Below are 17,933 nucleotides of genomic sequence, written 5' to 3' on the forward strand. Positions count from 1 at the left end.
ACTCAAAATAAGATCAGAATGATAAATTTTTAAATTGTAAATCTAAAATATCTAGACATGGTTTCTAGTACTGTAAGTATGAATTACTGAAAATTATTCTTTTAATAGATAATTACCCTGTACCTTCTATAGCCTCAAATTGAACATTACATAATATATATATTTGTTATATACTTATATCTCATAAAGTGTTACTTATTGCTAAATTAATTATTTTTTTTCTTATTTTTATGTTTGGAATTAGTGTAATGAAAATGTGTCTTCACTCTTATCTGAGATGAAGTTTTAATCTTTTTTAAATATAATAATATGATAATATTAATATTGTCATTAAGTAGTTGAATTTTTTTTATTTATACTGTTACAGTGATCTGTTTGCCTAACATTTTGTGGGTTTTTTCTTTGTTCCATAATTTTTTTGGCAATCTAGCCTGACCTACAATTTTTCACAAATAAACCTTGCTCGGTTAGATCTGTATTACTTTATTTTATAGTCTTGCCTATCTGGTATAATTGTTTAAATACTGTAGTTTTTACTGTTAAAATATTGTATCATGTTAATTAAGTACAAACAAAACAAATATAAAACATTACTTACAATTTTTCTTACAGAAAACAAGCACAGATCTGATAACTTAATTAAGTGTCTGTCCCTCTTGGTTCATGCAGGTATTTACTATATCCTCAAACAGCTAATTTAAATTTTAAGCTAGAAACCTTATTCTATTGATTATACAATTTATAAGTATTTATAAACAATACTAAATAAGTCTTATATCTAGACTCGTATAATAATCATATAGAACTTAACTATTATGACTAGCAATGTAATTACTAATTACTATGCTATTGTTGGACTAAATTTATATTTACCTAGTCATAAAGTTATGGCTAAAATATGTAAGTTATAAACTCCTAAAAAAAGTTCAAAAATATATTATAAACTTTTAAAACATTTTGATAAAACAGATTAATTGAGTTAATAAAAATTAAAACTATTTCTTATTTTTTCATTTTTGTAATACAAAGAAAATTGGTTATACCGTAATTTCAAAAGTTTATCACCATATTAACAATTTTACTGAGATTAACATAGTTAATTCTGTTATTTGTCAAGATTAAACAATCAAATAATTTAAGACTGGCTGTATCAAGTAGGTAATGACTATTTTTTGATGGTATAACTGTGCCTTAGATTTTATACAAAACCTGTAAGTACTCCAGTACTCATGAACCAATAATATTAAATTTCTATTAAGCTTATAAGTTATAATTAATTGTTTATTTTAATTCAATTGTATTAATAACCAATTGTACAAATGGTTGTCCAAATTTAATGTTTAAAAAAACCGAAAGGTGTCAAGATTCTTATAATTATTAATTACACATTACAATACTAAATTTTAATTATATTTAGCAATAAAAAAAATAATATAATTATTCAATTCAAGTACATTTTTCTTCATTTATAAAAAAAAAAAAAAAACATTTTTTATTACTTTCTATACAAAAAGTATACTTAATACAAACAATGAACAAGTTTATATTAAAAATTAAAAATATGGTACAATAATTTTAGTTAAATGTGTCAAACTTTGTAAAGGGTTTATTTTAAAATAAAGTTTGAAACAAATAATATTTTTATTTACACTTTAGTACAAAATTAATAAACCAATGACTTCACAGTTTACAAATACCACCACACTCGTTTTTTTAGTATTTATACTAAACTGTTGTTTCAACGATATTAAAAGACTTATTGTCATCCATAAACTACTACTCTTATCAATCCATTATAAATGGCATAAACATTTGTTATTTGTAATTAACTTCGAAAATTTGGTAAGTATTCCTTTAATGGTTTTTAAATATTGCAGAACCTAATAAATTTACTTAATATCACACTACACTATGAGTATAATATAATTTGTTTTCATATAAGCTATCATAATAATACGACATTGAACTTTGTCCCCCTCGACATACAATGACTATAGCTAAATTTACCCAATGGATTTAAAAATATGAATCCTGTTTTTTTTTTTTTATTTAATAATATTATTATCTGATTTCAACACCAAATACTGTAAAGCTTCACCTTCATAATAACATATTAATAATATGTAGAATTCAGTATTATCCCTCAAATTCAGTCACCATGTTAAAATCTCCAGCAATAACAAATGTTCTTGTATGCCACCTTGCAGATATAATATAAAAAACACTTAACATTTTTAGTTTTGCAATTTATTATATATTTTGATACAATTGACTAAATTAGAAAATAATTGTTTTTATTTTATTTTAACAAAATTATACATGTTTATTAACACATAAAGTAATATTATATTAGTTACCTATTCTACTTTTTTCGCTTTTTCACTACTTTTATTGGTAATTTCTTTATCTAGTCGTTCTTTAGCTCTGTATATTTTTGACTGTAGGTAAAATGAACCACCTTGTGATTTATCATTTATTCTGAATAAATATTCATATCTTTTCTGAATTTCATCTTGTGTCATATCTAAAAAATAAATTTAAATATAAATAAGTAATTTCTTTGTGTTAAATAATTGATTATAGGTACATTTAACAATTAAATAATATGTTCATTTATATTATATATAGGTAAAATTTATACAACATGCTAACTTTAGGAACACATTTTTTTTTTTTTTAATAAAGTTGGAAGTATGGCTATTAATGGAGGATAAAGTATCTATGCTCTATGATTAAAAAATAAAAATAATGTACAAAAAACACAAATATTATAAAAGTTGATTTTATAATTTTATAAACTTGTATACCTTTTATAAAAATATATTTTTTATTTTATAAAAGACTATTGATGTTAAAAAAAATAAATAGTAAATATTAATTGTCTTGAAGTCTTAATATCAGTTGGCTCCTTTACACAAGTCTACTATCGTCTATCTCAGTGGCATGGCGAAGAGTAATTTCAGAGGCAATTGCCTCTAAGATTTAAGTTTTGGAGGGTTAGATAAAAAAAACTCTATTTGAATCTATAGTAGAGAGGTAGGTGGGTCATCGGGCTTAATGTTACTTGCCTCTGTAATATTTTCACTTCACCATGCCACTATACTATCTTGATATTATTATGTAAATATTAAAAATTTTTTATCTTGTTTTTTATTTTTATATATATATATATATTAATATTTTTAAATACCATCGCTGTAACTTATACTTATTGTAAAAAAAATATTTATGGATTGTGTAATTCAGAAATAAAAAAAATATATTAATTTTTATGGTGATATATAATTATTAAGCTTTTTATAATAATTTTTAGCTATCCAACATCCAAAGAATAAAAGTAAAGTAGTGAACTTCCCACCCTTGTCATACAATATACTATTAATAACAATTAATAATACATACAATCGCACACCCTGCGTGCATAATTATGGAAAAGAATAAAAAAGAATTTTAGTTGTAGGAGTGAAGACGTATAGGAAGATAAGTCTGTATAAAAACCCTTTGTGCCAAACATGATTAAATACCTGCCAAGAAAGCCAGCTGAGCAAAATATTTTTTGTTCAATATATGAGGTAATATCCTATATTATGCATTACTGGATTTCTGATTCGTTTGTGTATTCATAGTGAAGTAAAGAGTGTTAGAGAGAAGATTTTTAGATCATTCATGATCGGAAAAATTTGTTTTAAAACTAAACTCCAGATGTCGTGTACAAACTCGCGAATGAAAGCACGTACCTTTGACGTTCAATATCTGTTTGGCCTCCTCCAACGTGATGCCGGCCTTGGCATTGGCAGCGGCATGAGCTGCGCCGGCACGTCCTCCACCAGCCCTACGAGCGGACTCCTGACTTGCGGCGTATTCCTGTTTGAGAGCTTTGGTCAGCGCCTTGCCGACAATCTGAGAGCCGATGATTATTATTTGCACGATGTATTTGGCCATGGTTCGGACGTCGTCCCGCGGAAGTGCGGACTCTCGTTATCACCTCGATACTGCAGTTGCAACTGCAGCTGATAACGATAGTTTACGATACTACGATAGTGAATCGGCGGCACGACACGGCTCCCTTCGTAGCACGATTTAAGATATATCTTAAATCGTGCTTCGTAGCAGCTGCTTCACGTTATGTCCCGTCCTGGGTAACCTGGCTGCACTGTCTGTGTAGCCTGTTGAGTCGGTGGGAGTGTGGGACTGTTGTAAAATAAAATATAAATTATCATTTTATCGAAACATGACGGACCGTGTGCGATAAAATTAAGTAGATTAAGAATAATTATGTTATATTCAATTAATTTGGTATCACAAAATTAATTAATGTGTTATCGTATTGTAACGCCGCGACGGTCAGAAATCGGTAATCGGTATGACATACAGAATATTGGTCTGATTAAGTCTCACTGCTATTCCAATTCCACAGGCGTCTGGTAGGCTCTCTCATTTTTAACTTCTGAGTTCTGAAGTTCCAAGCGCGTCGTCAGCGCTGACGCGTTAGTCTCATCTCATAGTAGCAGTTGTAATTTGAAATTTGTATGATTTTCCAAATGCCTTTCAATCGATCATCGCCGAACACTGAAACTATGGCTATTAGTTGATATTCGTGTCGAACCACTCGCCATTAGCACGTCTAGATGATCGCATGTGATATCCATAATTCGAAATTCGAATTTACTTTCATCGCAGGAGCATTTTGACCCAGACGTCGTGCTCTGGTCTACCCTAGTCTACACGTAAATTGGTGTGGACGCACGGTACCATTTTACCTACTCGGTGTGGTTTGCGGGTCCATTTCCTTCACTGACCAGTGCTTGCCGCTTGGTTCGTACTAAGTTGGTAAGTAAGTCGGTATAAACTACCGATGTTGGGAGACTTCATCTCCCAAACCCTCAAAAGAAAAAAAATCAACTCGTGTTAAAATCCTAAATAGATACATACCTACCTAGTTAAATATTAATCAGATAATAGTAAATCATTGTTTCATTTTTTCTCAGCCTCATCAAGGTATGTCACTGTTTTAAAATTATATTTTTAAACATAGTTACATATTTAGTTACCTTTGAATTATTGAATTAATATTACATTGTAATGTCTAAAAGTTTATTATTGTTAAAAAAGTTTGTTTGGATATTATTTTTCACCTGTAATAACCAAATACAGTGAAACATCCCCATACGAACACTTACCTACCACCTACCAACAGAATTATTTTTTTTTAGGAATGGGACATTTTCGTTACTTTTCAATTGGAAAAAAACGAATATCAAAAAAATGCTTTCACTAGTATAATGATAACAAACTCATTCAAAAACAGATTTTTTCACACCAAGTTGAATTGTATTCATGTAATTTATGCATAGGCGTGTATAAGATTTATTTGCAGGTATGGCTAAGAAAAGTTTCTTAAAAATTGAATAATATGTGTAATAAAAAAATGTATGGTACTTATCGGTTATCACAACTACCTTTCTTTATATGACATAATTTAAAAAAATTATCAACTGTTACTGTTAGCAAAATTATGGGCATTGTTTTTTAACCCTGTTACCTACCTTAGGTGGTGTTGCATAGCAAATCGAAAGATATTTTCATTTTTAAGCGAGTTGCCACTGGCCCCTAATTCCCTGTGAAAATTGTATTGGTTTATATTATCTTTTATTGCCTATATAAGTTAAAGTGCGTTCCTATCTTTAACTTTAACTAAAAAGCATTCCATCATTTACCAACAAATGCCCCAAGGTACAGTTATTCGGTTAGGTAGTCATGATAACCGATAAGTACTACTTTTATTTTGTTGATATTACATTTTAGTAGAATTATAATTTATTTTATTTTTTTAATTAATTACCCTTATAACTCTAGACGTTTTTATGGTGTCATAACTTTGATTTTTTTTATATTACTATAGTTAAAGTTATTGGTCATTTGCTGTTCAATAAATAAAATCATTAATGAACCAAGTCTTAGTTGAATCATTGTACTGCAAAGTTTTGATTTAACCATCTTTCATTTCAAAAATGCTCTCTCACAAGAGCAACTTGTTACTGGTATTGTGCTGTGCTAAAAAGTACAATAACTTTATAAAATTCCAAAAACAAAATGGTTTTTGATTATTTTGATTAAGAAACTCAAACATTAAATATGATTTTTGAAGTGAAACCCTATAGAACACTAGGTATATTTCTTAGAATTAGAATTTCCCCATTTAAATTCTTGTAGTCAACTTCAAAAGCACAATATTCTTCTTTTTTCGTGTCAGCAAAGTATTGATTATTTAAAACATAATCAATTCTTGTGGATATTTTATGTTTTATAACTTTGGGTATCACCACATTATTTTCTTCGCAATGCTTGACAGTGTTGTAATAAATATTTAAAAAAAATAGTATCTGATCTTAACTGAATCTCAACTCTTAAATTATTTAACTGTATGTTTGCATTCCTTATTTTATATTTATTTAAATGTGTAGGTATTGTTTAAATATTAAAATTATTATATTATTAAAACATTAAATAATAATATTATATTCTAATATAATGTAATCTAACACATATTTTTTCCATGTACTTATGTACCCCTTAATGAATTAAAAAAATGTACCCTCTCTGAATAACGAACAAAATATTTATGACCTACAGTTTTCAAAGGTTTCTCTGTTTACAGTATACTATATACCATAAGTACTTGGAAAGTTTAAATATCACATTACAATGTTAGTGAATAAGATTAAGCTTTGTAATTTTAAATAATAATTCCAGATATCTAAAATTCTTAATCTTAGTGATAGGTTTTTGGTGGAAATTGCCTAAATACTGTTATTGATTGTAACTGGTTCAAATAAGATCCTTGTATACATAGGTCAAGAGTGGACTGGGTCAGTAAAAATCTACTTAATTTAATTATTTTTTCATTCATTATTAAATGCATACTCATAGAACTTGTTTTTCAAAATTAAAATTTAAAACATCATCAGTGTTTAATGTTTATTATAATTGGTTTGTTATAATAAATAACCCTAGTTTATATTTTGAGAATTAGTAGTATTTATGGTTAGCATAAAATTCTATAAAATTAAATTATTGCTTTTAATCTTGATATTTTTATCTCATAAAAATTAACAATTTTTGAATAAATACATTTGATTTATTTTAAAACAATACACTACTACACTATAGAATTAAAACCTATTTTATTAAAACATTTAAAACACAGTGTACAATAAAATATATAGTAAACATAATAGTTATATATAAATTTAACTTTATAAGTATGAATGAAAAAAGGTTATATTGATAGTAGATTATTAAATAACTCTAACGATTGTTTGAGAATGTCAAAGACATAAGCTTCTAAACATTCTTGTAACATTGATAAATGATAAGTGTAAGCAGTTCTTAATTATTTTTTGTTTACTGAACTCTTGCTCATGTTTGACTTGAATTACAGAAAAACTTACTATGTACTTATAAGCTCTATATAAATTCATGTTTTAAGAATACTAAAATGTTTATAATAATGTAATAAATAAGAATATTGCCACAGTGTATGTGCTCTACATATTATCAAATTCAGAAATCCTAGTTAAGAATAATAAAGATTTTAAAAGAGCAATTCTTAAATAATGGCCTCTTGATGCTTATTGATGAAAAGTCACATAGTACAAAGGCCTACTATCCTACTGGACAGTGGACCAGTCCACTCTTGATATTGGTCAAATAATTCCTAAAACGTTGTACTTTACATTTTGGTTTTGGGATAGTCTTAATAAGTTATTATGTTTTTACAAATCTTAAAAGTATAAATATTTATAGTTTATAATTTCTGGTTTTAACATAATATTTTTTATTAAATAATAATTTATAAAATTCTTCTTAGTACACACCTTGGTCTTGGTTTAAGATTTTTTTATGATATTCTTCATAATTTAATCTTCATGTCATTAATCACTATGTATAGTAAATTTATTTATTTATTTTTATTCAGCCAAATCAATTACAGTTACATAGTTACAATAAATTACATTAATAATAGCTGATAGGTATACCAACTGAGCTATAAGCTCGCATCTGGTATATGGAGTTCATGGATATCATAATCTGTTTACTGTAATATACTTATATAATTACGCAATAAAGTAATAATTAATTAAATATAAATATAATAAAGTAAATAGATGTTCTAGTTGAGGATTGAGACTAGAGTTAGATATTATATTTAGTATTTATAATAATATGATAATTTATTCCTGCTACATTTCAAATTAATATTAATAAGTTATCATTGTTCATTATATGTATGTCTATTCTACTTTGTATTTTTACAGAGTACAAAAAAAAATTGAAATGGATATTGTATGTCCTTGTATGACTACTGAAAACCCTAAAGTAATTATAATTTTTTATATTTTAGTGTTTTAAAATTCTATGGATTTAACACTGTTCTTGTTTTTATAGGACCGTGTATGTTTTTCTAATGATAGTGATACACGTACAGTATTTTCATTAAGTAAATTAGCGTATTATGCTTGTATTGACTTCCAAAGAAAAGAGTACAACAGAATTAAGAATGCACCAGAAGTAGACATACAAAACTGCTGTCGCCAAATATTTCATATCTTGAAAAGAAATCTTGATTTGCCATATGATCCAGTTCATATAGATTGTCTCTTTGTGTATGGTGAGAGCTTTAGGGTAGCATGTTTTGAAGCTGCAAGAGTTGGGCATATGGACTGCTTGAGATTTGCTCATGAAAATGGATATTCATGGAGCTATAAAACATGCAAGAAAGCTGCAAAAAATGGACATCTTGATTGCTTAAAATATGCTCATGAGCATGGATGTCCATATGGCGATAATATTTTAAAAGACTCTGCTAAAGGCGGACACTTAGAGTGTATGAAGTATTTGTACGAAACTGGATGTCAGTTGACAATGCTTGCATGCACTGCTGCTGCGGAAAGTGGTTTTTTAGAATGTTTAAAATATGCTCATGAAATTGGATGCCCGTGGGGAATAAAGACTTGCACCAAAGCAGCAGCTGGTGGTTACTTGGATTGTTTAAAATATGCTCACAGAAAAGGAAGTACCTTAACCGCAAAAACATGTGCAGCCGCAGCAAGAGGTGGACATTTGCAATGTTTAAAATATGCACATAGAAATAGATGTAGATGGGATGAAGAAACAACAAATAACGCTGCACTTGGGGGACATTTTCATTGTTTATTATATGCACAAAGACACGGATGTCCATTGGGTTTAAATATTTTGGAAAAAGCTGCAATTGGAGGAAGTGTGGAATGTATGAAATACTTGTATAGTTTAGGATGCGAAATAAGAAAATTAACCTGTGCTACTGCTGCAAAACACGGGAACTTGGAATGTTTGAAATTTTGCGTTAAAATTGGATGTGAATGGGGAAGACACGTGTGCACCAAAGCTGCAGCTGGTGGCCACTTACAATGTCTCATGTTTGCTCATGCTCAAGGTTGTCTTATATCCAGAAACACGTGCACAGCCGCTGCACGAGATGAACATTTAAATTGTTTAGAGTATTGCCGTCGGTTTGTAGATTGGTGAGAGTAAAATTAAATGTAAATAAATATTTTAAAATGTTAATTTAAGAATGTATTATTTACTTAAGAAATTTAAATTAGTTTAAAATAAGAATTTATATTTGTTAAATTAAATTAAATTATAAAGCCAAAACAATAATATTTGAAAGTAAATATATGATTAAATATAATATATTTATAATATTATTACATTATATACTTATTTTAGGTTGAAATCACATTTTATATGTATAATGGATAAATCTGACCAATACAAAATTGTTTACTAAAATGTATGTCAAATGTAATCTTCCTAAGAATATATTTAGTATTTAGTATTTAGTATCCAGTATAAAATAAAAATATAAACATTTAGATGTTATAACCTATAATCAGGCATGGATTTAGATGTTTAATCTTTTTAAGGTGGGATGAGCTCACAGAATATATAGAATTTTCTAGAAATCAAATCAAATCATTTTGACATAAAAAGCCTGGTACATAAAAATATATTAATTTACACCATTTTGAAGGGGGGGGGGTATTGTGCTAACATCTGTATCTATGTTTGTTTGTAATAATATATTTAATTAATATTTACTACTTGTACTAGATTTACTTGTAAAATTCAAATTATTTAATCTAATATTCCATGTTCAACATATATCATTAAAGTACAATTGATCATCAATATTGAACAATTCTAATGTACATTTTGTTAAAAATTAATGTATAGACATTTTAAATAAAGAAAAAAGTAACTAATCTTCAAAAAGAAAAACATCATCAAAGATTAAACTGTGGGAACATGGCAGTAATTATTTTATTAATTCATTTTAGAGATAAACTTCACTTAACTGTGAAAAGAAAAAGTAAAAAATTATTCAAAATTGGGAAATTATTAAAGAAGCAATAAACCGTGCTAAAATGACTAAACTAATTCTAGTCACTCTTGTTAATAAATTTGGTAAAAATAAATGTACAATATTATAATAGATAAATCAAAAGAAATATCAAATTGCATTAATAAATATTTTACAAATGCAGCTCTAAACACATGTAACTAAATAGAACAGACTACAGACTAAAACAATTAATACACGCCACAGACAATATAGACACCTACTAAACAACTAACCACTATCGCCACAGATATTTCATTAAATAATTTTAGTTTAATTGGCAATAAAAGCTATAAAATTCTTAAGATATGACTTCTCCTAGATTAGATGGAATTACAGTAAAAATGGTCGAATTAAATTTACCTAGCAATCACTTTCAATTTTTTGCTACACCATTAAGCTACATTGCATCATTGCCAAAACCCTTGGCCTACTCTATTGAATATACCTACATACAATTATATAAATTAAATAAATACTAATTAAATTCACTCGATTAACTTAGTTTTCTATGTAGGTGATAAGTAGGTACAGTACTTTTCGTTGAAAGGCAGTCTTGGGAAAGACATCAGATATTTGTTAATTAGGTGCATAGCAACTTAAGAAAAATCCAAAAATGATTTTGCGAAAATAATTTGTTAGGTACTTAATTTAGAAAAATCTATAGCATAATATAGTTTTTAAAGGTGATTTAAAATAATTCTCCCTTTCTATGATTAACAAATAAAGAAAATTATCAGTGGCACAGGCATCGGGTAGGTAAGTACCTAACTTTCTTTTCAATATCTAAATTAAATTTATTCCACTGTTTATATTTCCGAATAGCCAATAGGTAGGTACCTACTAATACCAGTAATACCCTAGTTTGTTCCGAGATAATTGAAAATTCTGAATTTTGTATTATGGTCAAACTTAGAAGATTGAAACCATGGCCATGATTGAAACTATGTCAACAAGTTGTAACTGGAGGCGTAATATATACATATTACATATATATTATTATTTTATAGTACGTCTTTGAATCTATGATGAATAATGATTGATGACTATTGACTATTAATTTGCGAAAATATCTATGGTAGAAATCGTCCTATAACAGCGATGATTGCAGGTCCGTGTAAAGTTCAAGACGAATAACATTTCAATACGTAAAAACTACAATTGGTATTTTAATTCGACATTAATTGTACCGTGGTTAAACAAATACCTACCTAGTTAATTAATTAACCTGGTCACTTCGATCGTCAATAAATAATATTCGTTATAAACTTATAAAACATCGACATTTGATATAGTCGAGTGGGTACCTATCGTCAATAGGTAGGTACCTAATATTTAATTTTACTCAGTTTGTATTACATATTTATACTTTCTAATATCGATATCTTATGATCAAAGTAAAAAATAAAAATAGCTCGTTCCAATATTTGTCTACAAAAGACTGTGGTTATTGTCGTTATTGGTTAGTATGGCTGAACGAATTGAACAAGGAATATCCGAAACCTACCGCGGCGATAACCATTTGGAATTACACGATGATCATTTGCAAAGTCGCTCATTTATCGAAACTACCGTTAATTGTGATCGCCTTGTGGTAAGTTTTTGTATTTTGGCGAAACGTCTTAATATTGACCAAATTATTATTGTATACCTTCTTGCATAGGTGGCTCTAGAATATTAAAAATTTGTCAGGGGTACATAGTATGGCAATTCCCCCCCTCCCAGACTGTTATTGATGTAGGTAGTAGAACATTTTCCATCCAATATATTTTCGATGCAAACATTTTCCCCCCATTTTTTTTTTAAAGTTAACTATTTAATAATATAATTATTTTTTCATTAATATATTTAAACTATAGTCTATAATTATTGTAAATGTAATTGTACATAATTATAATAGGTAGCTTTAAGATTGTCTACATAAAATATAATTAATAACTAATAAAAATGGCTAAAATTTCTCTGTTATTACTACACACATATTTTTTAGCCTTTTTTCAAATGTATGTATTTATTTATTTTAAACCGTACCTAAAAATGTTGATACCTAATAAACAATTTAATAATTGTTTGTGAATTTGATTTTTGAAGTGCTTCAATGAATAAGTATACTTAAAATAATTTATATTGTATTAAAAAAAAAAAAAATCATATTAAATTATAAATAATATTATATACCTAATATTATATTATTAAAAGGTAAACTTTAAAAAAAAAGTGGACAGAAATGGGGGGGGGGTGTCCACGACCATACTATACCCTAATTTCAAATAATGCTTAAATATGTAGGAATATTTTTTCAAAATGTTTTTGTTTTTTTAATGAAGCATTTACAGTTGGTAAAGTAAAATATTTTCTTAAACATTTTTTTTTTAAATTGGAACTCCTTTTACCCCTTTCGCGAAGTCTTTGTCTACTTTATACTTGTTAATAACGATTTGTAACAAGAGGATGAAGCACAAAAATATTATTTCTCCCTTCAAAAAAAAAAAATTAGATGAAACTACTTTATTATTTACTTACTCTAAACTATTTTTCCTGTAACCTGTAAATTTAACATTTCGAGCACTGATTGTATTATTATAGTAGGTTAGGTTCCAAAAACTGTAGCATAATAGTATATATTAATTAATTATATACTACTATAATAAAATTAATACTACCTAATCCATAATCGGATTTATATACATCATTATATTATGATTTAATTTAAATCGAATTTACTAACAGCGCGTTTTGTTATTATGAATCAATAGAATCGTTTGGAATCAATGAATTTCTTACGGGATGTCGCTTTAAAACTTGGCGTTGAAAATACTCGTAAACACTTGGTACCATACCTCACTCATCTTATAATTGCTGAAAAATTATCGGAATTGAAAAATTTAGCAGAAGTTCTAGGTGAATTTGAAAATTATGTGGGAGGACCAAAATATGCTCACATTTTGTTGGTAAGATTTAACAGGCACTATTATTAATAATAGGTACAAGTAGGTAATTATACATATATAGGTACAATTATACATATTAAAATTCGGCTAAACCCATTTCTGGTAGCAAGGCGTGAATTTCGGACATCGATGAGACGGTGAAAAAAAATCAGGTAGGTACATAACATATTTTTGATAAAAGTACTCGTATCAATGGATCATTCCAGAAATAAACAAGCAGTAAATTAAAAACCAACCACAATAACGAGTTTACAGCGGTTGATATACTCAATAACTAAAAAATGATTAACGATTAGTTAAAAATAAAATAAAACAAAAATATAAACACTGAGAATCGTGAGCTGTGAGGTGTATGTCTGAATGTCTCATAAAGTCATAACACAACGATATTAATAATATGGAAGTTGTTTAATTGTCTTGTTGTCCTATGGGCCCTTTGATGTTTTGTCATTTTCTTCTTGAAATTTTCTAAACTTATTTATCTGAACAATTTTTAAGAAACGCTGTACCTATATATATTTAATTACCTAATAATAATCTATTATCTATCTAAGTATTAAAAACATAAAAATATACTAGGTATCTACATTGGATAAACATAATATATTTTAAATTAAAATACCTTTTTTTTTTTGCAGTTTGAAACCGACGACCGGGAGGGGACTGCTTTCGCATTACTTCCTCCCGGCAAATTAAAATACCTACTATTGTCTATTTTACATTTATGTTTGATTTTACTTAGGTCAAATATTTAAAAACTGTGAAAAAAAAAAAAAAAAAAAAAATTACCATAATATTTTCAATTCTTGCATCTTTTAAATACTTTATTTAGAAAGATTGTTTATCTTAATTTTTAAAAATGGGCTAGGTACTAGAAACTATCTACCATATTTAATAAAATCAATGCTAAATAAATTTGTTAGATACCTATCCATTATTTTTATGGATTTCACTTATAAGAATTTTTTCATATTTTAGCTACCTCTAGAAGAGTTAGCTGGTGCCAAAGTTAATGATGTTAGAATGGCTGCCATCAAATCATTGCAAACATTGGCTGATATTATGGAAGTAATTGATCTAGAGAACTTTTTCATACCTTTTATTGCTAGTTTAACAATGAATGATGAAAGTGCTAAACGTATGTCTGTTAGTCATCTTTTCACTACAGTTTATATGCGTGTCAGTCCAAAATATCAAAGTAAATGTCTAGTATTTAATATTAAGTTGTTGTACATTTTTTTGTATTAAAATTGTTGTACTATAGGTGACTTAATTGACTATCATTGTTTCTTAAGTTTGGACTCGTCACCTGCTGTTCGTCAAAATGCAGCTAATAATTTGGTTGATTTCAGTGAAGTTGTTCATATGTCAATTTTTGACAGTAAATTAACTCCACGTTTGGAACAATTCAGTTTTGATCAAAATGTAATTTTATTAAATTTCTATAAAAATTTAAATTAATATATTTTTATAAATAGGAGCATGTTAGAATTTTGGCTTTATCAACAGCAATAACAATTTCAAAAAAATTTGATGTTTCCTACACTAAAGAAATAATTCTTCCTATTGTGTTGAATTCAATAAATGACCCTTCATGTGGAGTACGTTCAATACTCATCAAAAATATTGCAAAGGTATTATTTTAAATTTTAATTAATTTTTGCATCAAGTGTTTAATAATTACTTACATTTTAAATAGTTGCTTGCAATTGGTGTAAGTTGTTTAAAGCTTACTGAAAGTATAATGAAAATACTCATTTCATTAGCTAAAGACCAACAAGTAGAAGTCCGATTGCCATCTGTCAGTGTTCTTTATGATTGTACTGTTATCCTTTATGAAAATTTGACTTACTTAGAAGCCACTAAATTGGTAACCAAATTTTTAATTCCAACATTAAGCAATTTTTGTAATGATTCTGATGTTAAATGTAAATTGGAAGTACCATCTGTTTTGGCAAAATTTGGAAAAATAATGCCCAATGTAATGTAAGTTGTATAATGTGCATACATTTTTATAGTATTTTAACTCTTTTATTATTAATTAATTATCACGGGCGTACCAAAATGTCTATTTTTGTGGTTATTTTTAATTGAAGCAAATCAAATGACAAAAAAAAAAAATAAAAAAAAATGCCATTTTATTTTGTTTTGAAAAATTATTATGTATTATATGTCAGTGTAAAAAAATATTTAAAATTAAATCCATTATACATTTTTACAGTTAAAACTTAAACAATTACTTATATAATATTGAGAAAAAATAAATAATTGTTTTTAGATTTAAACCATCAAAGGTAAAAATCATTTCTTGGAACGCCCAGTAATTATATATACCTACAACAATTTTTTTTTTATAAAATTGATAACAATAAATGACTGACTCATATATTAATATGTATGTGCTAAATGCATGCAAGCAATGTGATATTTTTAATAAATCAGTATAATGAAATGATGTAAAAATACTTCTTTAAAACGTACAAGCTACCATTACTTGACAAACTATGTATACACCTATATGCCTATATTACAGAATTAAAGATTATTTTGTGGACTTGGTAAACAAATTACTTAAAGACAAAAATGTTGATGTAATATTTAATGTTGTGAAATATATGAAGGATATTTTAGGATCACAGTACAATGTAAATATAATGATATAAATACAGTGTATTTAAAAATTTAATGTGATAATAATTATATTTAGTTATTAAATATATTTAGAAAGCACATTTTATTTTTAATACTTATTTTACTTACAATAAGTACTTAATTTTTAAGACATATTTTTTCTCTGCACATTGTTATCTAAATATTTCACCGTATTAAGTACATTAGTACTCTACACTTTAATACCTATCTATAATAAACTATAAATAGGTAATTTAATAATATTACCATAAAAAATCATAGTTAATTAAATGTTGCATTGCATTAAGAGAAAATATACATTAAGATAACACTTATTTTAAAAAATAATTTAATATATACCTATGTTTTACAATATAATTAACATATTTTTAAAAAGGAGTGTTACTTGATTTTTTAAGCAAAGAAAAGCCTTTTAAATTAAATGACATGTTAGCTTTGAAAATTAAATATTTAGAAAATATAATTTTTTTTCAACTAAAAAATTTCCTAAAAAAAGCTCACCCTGTTCATTTTTATCATTAAAATGTGTATTTATATTTTATATATTTAGAATTTGATAGAATTGCCAGAAGATCGATTAATATGCAGTTTGAAAGCATTTATTATAAATAGTTCATGGAAAATGCGAAACACTGGTGCAATTTATTTATATATATTGGCAATTCAAAAAGGTCTCAAATTTTTTGAAGATTATTTAGAACAGTCATTTTTAATATTATTAACTGACCCGAGTAAATATTATTTATTTCTATTTTTTAAAAATTGTATCGATTATTTCTGTATAACAAGACTTGAATATTTGTATAAGACTAAGATAGTTTCATATTATAACATTTATAACTCATATAATGATTTGAGTAAAATATTTAATATTTTTTAGAATCAACTGTTCAGCAAACCGCCATGGATGTGTTTAAACAATTAGTAACAGAATTTGGAATGGATTGGGCTCAAACATATATAGTTCCATACCTAATAAAACTATCTTACTCAAGAAATACCTATAACAAGATGGCGTTTTTATCATTTGCTAAAGTATGTGCAATAATAATGTGTATACAATTTAGAATACTTAACATTAATATGAAAGAGAATGCAGTGGAATAATGATTTGTTGGATACTTAATAAGCCAATGTTCTATGAATAGATGTTAACTATTATATATTCCTTTGATCTCAAAAAACTGACTTATATGATGGATTCCTAATAGTAAAGTTACAAAAATCTTGAATTACTTAAATTATTAGAATTTTTTTGAAATCTGTGACCAATTGATGTTAAACGAGCTATTTCCTCATGTTGTGTACTATCAGTCTGATGAAAATCCAAATGTTCGTTATGCTTTAGTCAAAACATTAAATGTGATGATTACATCAATTGCAGAGTATGATTATATTTATAATTAATCCCATATTTATGAAGTATAATTTTACATAGTGTATTATTATTCTACAGTAAGGATGATATATTAAATGATAAAATCAAAACTATATTAAAAATATTAATCACAGACACAAGCAATTATATTAGTGGACTGGCGATGGATGTCTGGGATAAACACTTTAGTGAGTACCTAATCATTCAGTTTTTATAATGTCATCATTTGTTATAAACATATTTAAGTGAATTCAATTTCACAGGTACTCGGTGATATTATACAAAACTATCATCATTTTCAAAATAGTATCCTCAAACATTATTTTCACTGCAATTTTTTTCTTTTTAAGTTATTAAATAGACTTATATTATTTCTTTATGTATTTAAAAATTTGTTGTTACCATATTCATTGTAATGAATAATATTTTGTTTTAAAGTACAAACTTGAATTAAAAATAAATAAAAGGGATAATATTATTGTTATGATTAATATTTATAAAATTG

General features: G+C 26.7%; 3 protein-coding genes across 6 annotated transcripts; 2 read left to right on the forward strand and 1 right to left on the reverse strand.

Moving 5' to 3' along the window:
• Nucleotides 1–2,231: 2,231 nt before the first annotated feature.
• On the reverse strand, nt 2,232–4,090 carry LOC114125672 (mitochondrial import inner membrane translocase subunit Tim16). The gene is made up of 2 exons (XM_050202749.1): nt 3,738–4,090; nt 2,232–2,524 (listed from the first exon to the last, which is right to left on the reverse strand). Exons 1-2 carry the CDS (start codon nt 3,940–3,942, stop codon nt 2,358–2,360), a joined length of 372 nt encoding a protein of 123 aa, XP_050058706.1. The 5' UTR covers nt 3,943–4,090; the 3' UTR covers nt 2,232–2,357.
• A 162-nt stretch (nt 4,091–4,252) lies between these two features.
• LOC114125671 (ankyrin repeat and KH domain-containing protein mask-1-like) lies at nt 4,253–10,238 on the forward strand. Of its 3 annotated transcripts, none has more exons than XM_050202745.1 (4): nt 4,253–4,830; nt 5,214–5,377; nt 8,319–8,379; nt 8,449–10,238. In XM_050202745.1, exons 3-4 carry the CDS (start codon nt 8,338–8,340, stop codon nt 9,568–9,570), a joined length of 1,164 nt encoding a protein of 387 aa, XP_050058702.1. In that variant the 5' UTR covers nt 4,253–4,830; nt 5,214–5,377; nt 8,319–8,337; the 3' UTR covers nt 9,571–10,238. The 3 variants fall into 3 exon arrangements, with proteins under 3 accessions (XP_050058702.1, XP_027845238.2, XP_050058703.1); XM_050202746.1 differs by lacking the exon at nt 4,253–4,830 and adding an exon at nt 4,843–4,998; XM_027989437.2 differs by lacking the exon at nt 5,214–5,377.
• Nucleotides 10,239–11,602: 1,364 nt separating this feature from the next.
• Nucleotides 11,603–17,787, forward strand: LOC114125673 (serine/threonine-protein phosphatase 2A 65 kDa regulatory subunit A alpha isoform-like). Of its 2 annotated transcripts, none has more exons than XM_050202744.1 (9): nt 11,603–11,767; nt 11,846–12,041; nt 13,204–13,398; nt 14,377–14,596; nt 14,663–14,823; nt 14,877–15,032; nt 16,601–17,435; nt 17,507–17,616; nt 17,692–17,787. In XM_050202744.1, the coding sequence occupies exons 2-7, from the start codon at nt 11,916–11,918 to the stop codon at nt 16,928–16,930; spliced, it is 1,188 nt and encodes a 395-aa protein (XP_050058701.1). In that variant the 5' UTR covers nt 11,603–11,767; nt 11,846–11,915; the 3' UTR covers nt 16,931–17,435; nt 17,507–17,616; nt 17,692–17,787. The 2 variants fall into 2 exon arrangements, with proteins under 2 accessions (XP_050058701.1, XP_050058700.1); XM_050202743.1 differs by having other exon boundaries at nt 16,601–16,781; nt 16,931–17,616.
• The last annotated feature ends 146 nt before the right edge of the window (nt 17,788–17,933 follow it).

The sequence above is a fragment of the Aphis gossypii genome, chromosome 3 (genome assembly GCF_020184175.1).
Source record: "Aphis gossypii isolate Hap1 chromosome 3, ASM2018417v2, whole genome shotgun sequence".
Taxonomy (NCBI): Eukaryota; Metazoa; Arthropoda; class Insecta; order Hemiptera; family Aphididae; genus Aphis; species Aphis gossypii.